At 41.5% G+C, this 11,907-nt stretch overlaps 1 protein-coding gene across 1 annotated transcript in view; it reads right to left on the bottom strand.

The window, feature by feature from the left end:
- Nucleotides 1-292: 292 nt before the first annotated feature.
- The window catches only part of LOC118400068 (contactin-3-like), a 67,013-nt gene continuing 55,398 nt past the window's right edge, over nt 293-11,907 (bottom strand). Inside the window, exons 15-23 of the mRNA XM_035796474.2 lie at nt 10,258-10,416; nt 10,013-10,162; nt 9,455-9,525; nt 8,835-9,069; nt 8,316-8,425; nt 5,441-5,627; nt 5,170-5,282; nt 4,543-4,708; nt 293-4,004 (exon numbers count right to left, since the gene is read on the bottom strand). Coding sequence (XP_035652367.1) covers nt 3,898-4,004; nt 4,543-4,708; nt 5,170-5,282; nt 5,441-5,627; nt 8,316-8,425; nt 8,835-9,069; nt 9,455-9,525; nt 10,013-10,162; nt 10,258-10,416 — 1,298 coding nt within the window. The 3' untranslated portion in view covers nt 293-3,897. The remainder of the gene's footprint in view (nt 4,005-4,542; nt 4,709-5,169; nt 5,283-5,440; nt 5,628-8,315; nt 8,426-8,834; nt 9,070-9,454; nt 9,526-10,012; nt 10,163-10,257; nt 10,417-11,907) is intronic.

Below are 11,907 nucleotides of genomic sequence, written 5' to 3'. Positions count from 1 at the left end.
CTTACATATCAGTAATTCTATCACCACTCTGAAATTGTGCCAAGATATCAAATTGATTTACAATGGCTATGTTAACAGCACTGAATGGGGCTGCTGAAGACGATCAAACCTCAAATGGGTGCCAAATAATAAATCCCTGCTGTTTTCATACTAAACGTCCCTTCTGATGAATATTAAAAGGTCAAATGGTGCTGGAATCCATTAACTGTCTAATGTGGAAGTGGAAAAGACCACGCTGTCACAGATGCGGTGCTTTAAAGAAAGAAGGGGATCTTGAACGCAAACAACTTGCCGCAGTAAACATTTTAACAGTTTATTAAGTTACAATTTTAGAAAATTCAACACATACTCACAAAACAATGATTCACATGCACAATTTTAGTATACAAGACAAAACAGTTAGTTTTCAATATGAAAACGCAGTTCTATAGGTCAGTTATCTCATGGAGATCATGGATTAAATATCAGTATTAAAATCAAGGGCCACAAGTTGTATAAAATATCAGTAGGTTGTCTTTGTAGGCCAGCTTTAAAAATATATATGCAAGCTATTTACATTAGACCAAGTACATTTGTCAGAACTAAAGCGAATATTTGAGTAACCATAATCAGTGTTTATCATATCAAGTTGAATCCTTTAAAATCAAACTCAGTTGACCCGATGGCTAACATAACGGTCTTAGATTGCATTTAGAATTAATTAACAAAGTACAAGGCCAGAAGGTACAGCATTTCCCCCTCTATTTTACAGTCAGCAAGGAACAAGTACTTAGAACTATAGCTACGTAGATTATAGGATAGTCTGGCCAAGTTTGATAAAGGACTCATTTGTAAATCCACATACTCTAGCACTGTGTGAGGGATGTGTACTGGTAAGTATACACTATTCTACTAACCAGCATACAGAAATAATGGTCAGGTGATGGGTGCAGGAATGAGGATAAGGTCTACCTACGAGTTATACTATTTGTATTATACACTGTGTTACAAGGTTTTATCCTTGAAATGAACTGACATTGCACTGTACTTTTTTTTATAGTAGTATTATTACACAGGCTTAATCCACAGACAGTTTGACACCTAAAAAGCCTATTGTTCATCATTTGGAGAAAAAGCAAAGGCTATCACTGCTATATCAATGCATATCTTCAGCGTTGGATGGACGTTTTTTTTTTTTCAAAAAAAGGGCTGAAGAGTCAAAAAGACAAAGGAAAATGACTAGCTCCCTTTCTTAACCAACACATGACCTTTAAACCTGGAATCCGTAATGATGAAACTGCCATGTCCATTTGCGATAAAACGACAACAAAGTTACTTCAAACAACGATCACCGTTTTCTCATTGCACCTCGTTGCACGCACAATCGATCAGCAGAGTATGTGTTTCGATATTTTTTACCACGATGCTGGATGCTCCTCTCCTCCGTTTCAAAAGCAAAACAATAACAAATGTGCCGGGGGCGAACAGGGGTGCTGTTTTCCCTTATGCCGATTTCAGCTTTAACGAGGAACAAAATACTGTTCATTTTCACATGAAAGTCAGTAAGATCACTTATGAACGTGGAGCCGTTTGAATCCATTAAAAGTTCTTAGTAGGGGGATGTTACCTAAAACACCAGTTTTGTACTGTATATTACATTGTGTTCTTATGATTTTAACTTTGAGTCGGGAAGGACATCTCCAACTGTACCCAACAAAAACATGCGCAACAGGAAGCCTCGGCATCAGTCAATCAAGCATCTGAATTGTGACAGCTGCAATAACGGGGCAGGAAAATCAATATCCTATTGACTGGGCTGCAGCAGTCTAATCAAAGAGCACAGGCCTTTATGAAACCACTGAAGGAGCAGATAGGCTGATTGTGTCCGCTGCTTGGGCTTTACGGGCCTCTAGGGACTGCACACCTGTTCTGGTGGCTGAGCAGGGACACAGTCACACAGTCACCTTGGATCAGTTCCTTGTGCTTTCAGTCGACTTTGGGAAATGAGTGCAAACGCAGACGACGGGGACAGTCTCACAACAATGTAATCATAGCTCAGCCAGCCCTAATCAGTCCCAAGTTCAGTGAAGGCACGGTTCTTTATAGCAGTAGTCGAGTGTTTACTGCAAGTCCAAACTTACACCAGTGGAACCAGAATGATGACTTATGATGGAGGACCCATCAGACAACAACATGAACAGGAACCAGTTTCTCACTCAACATCAGGCTAATCGAAGTACTTTAGCAGTTACTGTGTCTAGTCTAGCAGCTCAGGATGTACTTCATTGTGTGCAGAGAGGGACATTATGACAGCAGCCAACCTTTTCCTCTATTTCCAGTCAAAGCTCCTTTAACGTTACATCATTTATTTAGAGGCTTTAATAGCTGCTAAATTGTGCTGCAGATCCAATCATAGATGTATTATTCACAGGATCTCACCAGGCCATAAACGTAGACCAAACTTCCACACTACATACAGTCGGATCCATCTCTACTTCTATAAAGTTTTCAACCCATTTTTACATCAGGTGTTCCAGTATATAATTAAAATTGGAATCATCGACCCATTTCCATGAATGGGGTTTCACATTCACCCCACTCAGTTACTTCGTTTCTATCCGTCTGATAATTCATTTCCAAAAACGGATCCAGAAAGAATGGGTATGTCCCTCAATTTGTAATATGAAAGATATGAATGTGCAGTGAAGGCACTAATATGTCCTGTACTCAAACATGTATACTTTATATATATTTTGCAGACCGGTAATCTGAATTCTGGATAATCGGTAAGACTTATTTAGCATTTAGAGGTCATTTGAATGCAGAATATTACAAGTGGCAACACCACATGATTCTATTCCTTCTGGGACCTTAACATTTCACCGAATTCATTGTGATATGCATCAATTATTTAGAGGAGCTTGAGATACAGACCAAAATGCAAAGTCCCATCAGCTTGTTGTAGAGAGGGGGTCTAAAGCTCAATAGCCAGGAGCTCTGTAAGATGCCTAATACTATTTCACTATGCAGAGATGAGTGGGCTAGAGGCACAAGTAATCGATCTAGTATCCAGCCCTGGTCCTGATGAGTTAACAAAGCTCAAAACACAAAACATACAGGGTAAGGTTCTAGCTGCAGTTACAAAAATCACTTGATAGAATATTTTTTGATTCGGTTCACCAAGTAAAACTGGTTTTATATTCTATAGTAGCCAATTTACAATAAGTCTGGGCATGTTGTCAGCTGCATAACTTAGTTAGTATATATTGTTTTACTTTTTAAAGTTCTACTTCTTCAACTTCTTATAATAATAATCCAAAATGCCATCTACAGTTAACTACTATATCAAAGGCCATCTGACCCATATAAACCAAAACACATCTCTCCTTTGAGCAGCTAACCCTAGAATTACAAATGTATGTGAACATACTGTACCTCCACCTGGTAAAAACCATTTTTTAAAACCTCAGATGACCTCTGAAAGACCAATAAATGAATGAAATAATGACAATGAAACCTTTTTTTTCGTCAACTACTTTGGTATCTACATGGATTTAAGGCATTAGTATTCTTCAAGGGTCTGTATCAAACATATAGAATGTAGACATCGCTACTCCCAAATTGAAGTATATTCCATTGGCAAAAACAAAATAACACTTCCAAAATGTTTTTACAGCATGACGGCACTTATGACATGAGAGGAAATACTGTAAAATATAATGCACACAAATTCACGTTCTCTATCTCGGCCCGTTATTGAAATCCTCAATGCATGGCCCTTTTAAAATTCCTGTTCTGTCCAGCACTGCCACAGAGAGTTTTCACCCGTTGCCCCTTCCGACTGAGGGTGAATGCAGGAGCAGCCTCCTAGAGGAGAGGGAGAGAGAGGAGGGTCGGTAGGAGGGCTGTGACCAGACATCACCAGGAGGAGCTGAGGAGGATGAGAGCACTGACGAGGACTGCAGAGAGATGAGACGGCGACAGCAGACTAAGCCGAGACGCTCCCGAGCCCTGTGCGCCCATGCCTGAAACCATAAACCACCAGTTAGAGAGAAGCTCTTCAAGAACTTAAGATTCCACTCTTTTTTTTTTTAAAGCAAAAAGTGGGGCATTTTCTGTCTCTATCTGCAAAATTGGCTGACAAGTCGTCATAAATCAAAGAGTAACTGTGAATTATATAGTGCTTCCATATCTCCATTATTAATGACTTTCAACAGGATAGGCCATTAAAGTATACAGAGATGATAAGGCTTATATCACATTAGAGCAGATCTCTTTAGAGAAAACTGAACCCTGTTTCAATTTTGCACAGCGGGAGGGGCATGCAACTATTTTAGACACAGCCGAGCTGTGCAGTCAACAAGGAGTAATAACCCAATGGCAGAGATGGATTGCACCGTACATGCATTTTTAAAAAGGTTGCCTTTCTTGCACCCCCCAAAAAGTATATTACACATGGTCGAAGAGGGGTGCAACGAGGCCAAAATAAATGTTCTGTTCGGCTGGTTGAATCATCGCCAAAACTTGATCAATGGACACAGGAAGAGGAGATGGCAAGCGTACTTAATTTGTGGATGTGGATGGGTTCGCTGCCCACACCTTCACCGCCCTCACTCAGGGCCTTGATCTGGATCAGGTAGTTGTCGTTGGAAGACAGCGTCAGCTCCAACCTGGTTTTGTTTGTCATGATGCTGTTTACCTCATTATCCCGGTGTCTTCTCAACAGCACCTGGAAACAGCAATGCAAAACCCCCAAAATACAAAAATGTAGCAACACACAGTAACTTTGCAAAAACAGACAACCTCAAAATGAAAGACTGGCTAAAATGAGCGGTGAGGAGTGGGAGAATTCAAACTAGGAGAGTGACTAGATTTAGCTGATTGGATGATAAGATGAATCCTGATGCTTTGTGACAGTACAGTGCGGCTGGCTGATTGAAGCTGTGGATGTTCTGTCCCTGTGGACAACCCTACCAATATGAGCCACTAATTATCAATATGGCTGAGTTGACCAGAGGCGATGGTATTGAATACACTTCTTTCATTACACCCCCGACCAACTACCTGCTCTTTGCTTCTTCCTTTTTTCAAATCAAACAACCCACACAAAGCAGCACTAATTGAAAGATTGCGTTTGATGGTTGTGTTGTATTTGACAAAATAATAGAGTTAGAGTGACATGAGACGTACAAGATATCCGATGACCTCTGCCTCCGTCTCCATGGCTGTGACGGGATCCCAGTGCAGAGTGAGCAGAGAGCCAATCATGGTCCACTCTACGTTCAGAGGAGGCTGGCCAGGTGCTGCGAGAGGGTAGTGATGAAGAAAGAGAGAAGAAAAGAGAGATGCTCATATACAGCAATGTGTGTATGCTTTGAAAAAACGAAAGAGTTTCAGTTCTGCTTACATTTTGAAGTTGAATGTACAATAGACACAAAACCCACTGACGAGATTCACTCACGTGGCTTCTTGGTGGTGGCGTTTATGGGTGTAGACTGTGGCCCTGTCCCAGCAGTGTTAAAGGTACACAAAGCCAAGTAATACTGTGTGTTGGCTTTCAGTCCAGTCACGTTGACTGCTGAGTAGTTAGCAGAGATTCTCACTTTGCCTACTGTGTCAGGCTTGGTGTCATCTTCCCAATACACCACCTGTTTACCAATGGAAAGAAAACAACAAGAAGTTGAGACATCAGACAGGAAAAATTATATCCTAGTAGCCATGGGGACTTTTATTAACTCACACAAGTGATTAATCTCATCACATTATTAGAACTCACTCCTCCTCATCTAATCTGTGATGCCATTTAGTGTGCAGTAGAAGACTGGCTTCCCACTGAATAATACATTTTTCAATATCTAGGTCCTCAATTGCTGATACACCATCCTCTCTACCCTATGGCCATTCTACAAAGGCACCAATAGTATCCCTAAAAGTAGAATATGACAAAGTGCTTGTGTGACAAAGTATAGGGATATTCTGTCAATACTATGTTTTAGATCTCCTCTTTTTGGTAAAAGAAAATATATTCCCCTCACGGGGAATATGTACTTTCAATGATTAAAATACAGTTTCTGTACTTAGAAATGAACACATCCAGCAACAGCATGGATGAATATTGTATTCTCTCTAACACGAGACACAGTGCTTAATTAGTTCCCTTGAGGGTATTAACTTTCAATTAACGATGCAGGTGAAGAGATTTTTGATTAAGCAAATGAAATAATCCAATGCTAGTTTAGGGTCATATACAATATTCAAGTCTCTGGTATTAAGTGACAGAGTTAAGTCAATACATAATTAGAGAGAAAAAGTGAAGTCTACCCGCACTCCTATATCCCTGGTATTGCTATGAAACTAAATGAATCTATTAGATACTATTTTTCACCCCAAAACAATATACTGTTCTGGAGTTAAAAGCTACCTCCATACTGTAGATGATGGGCCTATTATTATGCAAATCAGTTTAGACCTATCCTGCCTGTTTGGATACTAAAACAAACAACACTAATGCATCTGTCTATGATGTCTTTCAGAATCCTATGACCTCCACTGTACCCAATGGCTAAGGTTTAAGATGCATAACAACAGCTTTCCTCCGTAAAAGCGCCTCTCTCTCAAATCCTTTTTGGTGACATGATAACACTATTGTATCTACACAATATAGCCATTGCCATGGCAACCATGGGTTTTTTGCCAAGGGGCAGGGGTGAGAGGGATTGAAAGAGCACTGGGAAAAAATGTGTTCTTAAATGGATGGATGATAGCTATCCTCATCAGGTTTCAGAAGCCTCTGGTGGGTGGTCTTCAGAGCAGCAGTGTATAAAGCGTAAATCATAGTCCGCAGGAAGCTGAGACGCGATAGTCTGGTGTCCCAATGTGACATAGCTAGGCGGCTCTGAGAACACTATCCGAGCGAGACGCACAGCTGAACGGGCACCTCCCCACAATTCCCAACCAACGCGGCTTTGGTACGCATCCTCCATTAATTTGAATGTGTTGACACTAGTTGGAGAAATTGCTTGAGTAATCGAAAAGTATGAAAGCCAACGGTCCAATATTCTAGAACAATGCTGTGTGTTTTGGACTATGATAAACCCTTAAGCAACACCCACTCTCTGAGGGTGTCTCAGGGGGAGTGGGATATACACAGAAAATAACATTTCCAGTTCACCAAACACTGTACAGATTACACACATGTACATTTGTGAAACTTGCCAAAATAAAGGAAACACCAACATAAAGTGGCTTAATAGTATGTTGGACCACCACCAGCCAGAACAGCTTCAATGCACCTTGGAATAGATTCTACAAGTGTCTGGAACTCTATTGGAGCAGCGTGACACCAGAAATTCCATCATTTGTTGTTTTGTCGATGGTGGTGGAAAACGCTGTCTTAGGCGCCGCTCCAGAATCTCAAATAAGCGTTCTATTTGGTTAACATCTGGTGACTGAGATGGCCATGCCCTATGGTTTACATCGTTTTCATGCGCATAAAACCATTCAGTGACTACTCGTGCCCTGTGGATGGGGGCATTGTCATGAGGCATAGCCATGGCCTGCCCAGCATTTTTGACCTTATGCATGATGTGATGTTAATTTCTTAATTAACTTAGGAACCACATCTGTGTGGAAGTGCTGTCAATATTCTCTGTATCCCTAATTTACTCAAGTGTTTCCATTATTTTTGTAGTTACCTATAGGTACAGGAGTGAACATACTATACTATTTACAAGCTGTTGTCAACGTTATAGAAGTTCACATGATATCTTATTCAGTGAAATGTTACATTTACACAGCACTCCAGGGAATATTTCAAGAATCGTCTTAAAATAGTTTAAATAAAGCTACTGATTTGCATATAAATATTAGAAATGGCATCAGAACGTGTCTGGCCGTGTCCGAAATCTGTCTTGCCTACTACTTACTACAACTACATAATGTGTACTATTCATACCATATACTATTCAGTCAAAACGGATGCAGTAAGCAACAAATACCAAGCTACTAGGCTCACCCATCCTGAGAATGTGTCATCTAATGCGCAATTGCATTGATTTACGCCATTTGTTCATTTGGTATAGCGCGTATCATCTTATTTCATTATCGGCTGATTATCAGTTTTTGTCAAACACATGTGAGTCTGGAGAGATGATTATCTTCCTCAAAAGTGTTCAGCAAATTCTACTCGATGAAAAGCATAAATGAGTAATAACCTGGCATTTAAAGAATACTTGAAATTTCACATACTATAAACCATTATATTTTCACATGCCTAAAATGCCTACTATTTAGAATGCAAGTATGGTTATTTATTGAGCAAATTGAGAGAATCCTACCTCATAACCCAGCACTCTTTCAGGGGTGGCAGGGAGGGCTGCCCAGATCACTTCAATTTGAGCTGCAGACACACTCCTGCCCCAAACCCTCTTAGGAGCCTCACTGGGGACTGCAGAAATAGAGAGCTGGTGAGCACCACTCACTCAACACCATCAAACACACTAATAGGAAGCAGAAGCTGGCAGAGAATAGACCTGTAGTTTCACTGGAGAGAGCTATATTGCTTGGGCTTGGTTTTTAATGGGATCTGTGACTGACATTAGGGAAGACTATCTTCACGGCAAATTCAATTAACACAGTACCTCACTGACAGCCCAGTGTAGTAAGTGTCAGCTAGGATTTCCTGTAATCTACCTCTGCAATAACAATAACTAATATCAAGTTGAAACTCCCAGCTTGAGAGGGGGAAAAGTGTCTGAACCAACTTATTTCATCATTACTATTCAAGGTCGTGCCTCCAGAATACAAAAGATTAGGAGCTGTTTGAGCGTGGTTCCACTGGCTGCCATTGCCTTTACCTTCCTCTGCTGAAAACACTGTGGCTATGGAACTGAAAGGCCCCTCCCCGCGGTTGTTGTACGCCCCAACCTTCACATCGAACGGAGAGAAGGCCGGGATGGTGTCGTTGCGGAAGACGTATCGGGCGACCCCAGGCGTGGAGATGACCACTCGCGTCCAAGTGACAGCACCCAGTGGCCGGAAGGCGATGATGTAACCAAAGCCCTCTCCATTCTGCAGTTCCTCAGGCACGGGCTGGGAGCGAAACACAAAACTATAGTGATATTAAAACGCATACAGACAAAGACACAGACACCCCTGCCTTTGTCCTCAAGCACCCGCCAAAGAGGGCTTCAACACGAGCTGCAATGATTAGATGCGGCGTTTTCCCCCCTACACCACAACCCACAGATCCTTTTCTCCCTGCATTGGTACATCATTGTGGATGAAGTGGGCTTCAAAGAAACAATCTCTTTCCCGGAGTTGAATCACGTTGGGGGCTGGCACTTCGAGGCCAGACCCCAGAACGGAGGGGCTGGCTCTAGTGCAGGTCATGAAATTGCTCCATTCAATTCTGCACAATTAAGCAAAACCATTACCAGGCAATGGAGAGAGCAGTAAAACCTGACAGATGACTTACCTCCCAAGTTATCACTAATTCAGATTTTGTGCCGCCTCCGCCTCCAACATCAGTGGGAGCTGTATCAGGCACTGTAAGGCAAAGCCCAAAGGAAAGCAATTAGAAGGCAGTTAACATAGCTGAACTACAGGTCTATAAGTCTAGCCCCACGACAGTTTTAAAATGCATCCAGAATATTTTTTCATTTTACAAACCACAACTTCTCCCTTGATACGAGCGACCCAACATGTTTCGGAGTATATCCTCCTACTCGAATAGCAAGTCTCACAATGAATAAACAACTTTGTTTTTGATTTAGCTGTTAAGTTTAATAGTCAGAAAATGCCATTTTACTTGACAACTGTTTTGTGCATGGCTCTGCACAAAAGATTTGCGGATCACTCATGTGCATCCTGATGTGTATTTACCCAAAGTAAATGGTCCATCACATTTAATCTGTCACATTAGCAACTGGTTCAACCGGCATTTAAAGTCAGATGTCAGATGTGTATATCACTTTGTGTGTGTGTGTGTGTGTCTACATATGTATTTTAGAGAGAGTAGAGGAGTGACACTCACTGGCATCCTCTGTCCTGGTCTTGGCTGAGGCTGGACTAGGCTCTCCCATGCCCACACTGTTGCGGGCCACCACCCGGAACTCATACTCCACCCAGGCATTCAGACCCACTACAGTGGCTGTCAACGTGTTGCCATTGATTTCCTCGGGAACTGGAAGTGGAAAGGAGAGCGTTCAACATTACCATCTACATAAGCATGGCTAAGGTGTGCTCTGTTCTGTACTGTATGCTAGGTGTATTAGCTACCTGTGTCTACAGCTTGCCAGCCCACAGTGAAGGGTGTCCTGGCCTGGATGATGTAGCCGATGATAGGGCTGCCATTGTCCCTACCAGGTTTCCAGGAGAGCTGGGCTGTGCTATCTGTGATCTCCTCCACCGCTACAGTGTCCGGGGGCCCGGGGGGACCTGACTCAATCAGACAATTAGCAAAGTGAGCCTCCACACCAGGCTCACAATACCACCACCACCCCTCCCATTCCCAACTCATTATGCTCTTGCCTTTACTGCTGACCCTGTTACATATCAAGGCCATTACACTCCATCCAATTAAGGGCTGTGTCCTTGGTCCGGCTTCACAGGGGCCTTTAATTCAGACGTGTGATATGTGAGGCTGAGAAGTGATTATGAACACAGGATCACTAACACCGAACAGGGACATGGGAGGGGTACATTTGTGAAGAGAGAAAGAGCGAGAGAAATAGTTAGAGATTGATAGAGAGACAGTGAGTTAGAGAGAGACAGTGAGTGAGATAGAGATGCAGCAAGATTGAGAAGTACAGAAAATATGTGACCTGCTTCAGGAAGCTAGGCATTTGTCGCACGTCACTACTTCACAGGAGAGGCATTTGAACATATACTAACTAGCGTTCAAAAGTTTTGGGTCACTTAGAAATGTCCTTGTTTTTAAAGAAAATGTTTTGAAAAAATTGTCCATTAAAATAACATCAAATTGATCAGAAATACATTGTAGACATTGTTAATGTTGTAAATGACTATCTATTGTAATTGGAAGCGGCTGATTTTTAATGGAATATCTACTTAGGCGTACAGAGGCCCACTATCAGCAACCATCACTCCTGTGTTCCAACAGCACCTTGTGTTAACTAATCCAAGTTTATCATTTTGAAAGGTTAACTGATCATATGAAAACACTTTTGCAATTATGTTTTCCTGTTTTCCAGTTTAAAGAAGCAATAAAACTGGCCTTCTTTAGACTTGTTGAGTATCTGGAGCATCAGCATTTGTGGATTCGATTATAGGCTCGAAATGGCCAGAAACATAGAACATTCTTCTGAAACTTGTCAGTCTATTTACATCATTAACAATGTCTACACTGTATTTATGATCAATTTGATGTTATTTTAATGGACAAAAAAAAATATATTTCGAGAATGGTAGTGTATATTTTTAACAAAGTGCGCTTTTTGCGCTTTTTGGCAGAAATGCCTTCTGTTGCATGTGACCTTTAATGTGCCTCAATAACAAATGTGTATTCCATCTGTAAATATGAATACAATTGCTAAATTACGAGCCTAGTTGGATTAGCCAAGGAAAAAGTGAGAACTGTCCCGCTAGCCATGATTATCTGAGATAATGGTAGGGCTGGACATGCCGGAAGATGAGTTTTGATTGGTCTGCCATGTAGCATGCCTCTGTCTATAACGTGAGCTGCTCAGTACATGTTGATAGTCCTTTCTCTCACAGTGTTTTTTAAAGATATTATGTTAGCCATCGAGAATTACAAAAGTTTTGCTACTTTTCTCAACAACATTGATGCTTTGAATTTACCAGGTGCTATCAACAGATCAGTTGGAAAAAGTTGTGATGGACTACTTTCTGCACACGCCATGGTCAGTGTGAACCGGAGTGACTTGACAACGCTGGCCAAACAAGATG

Source organism: Oncorhynchus keta, chromosome 21, assembly GCF_023373465.1.
Source record: "Oncorhynchus keta strain PuntledgeMale-10-30-2019 chromosome 21, Oket_V2, whole genome shotgun sequence".
NCBI classification, from domain to species: domain Eukaryota; kingdom Metazoa; phylum Chordata; class Actinopteri; order Salmoniformes; family Salmonidae; genus Oncorhynchus; species Oncorhynchus keta.
The sequence above is the reverse complement of the archived record's forward strand: the minus strand, read 5'-3'. Positions and strand labels throughout refer to the sequence as shown.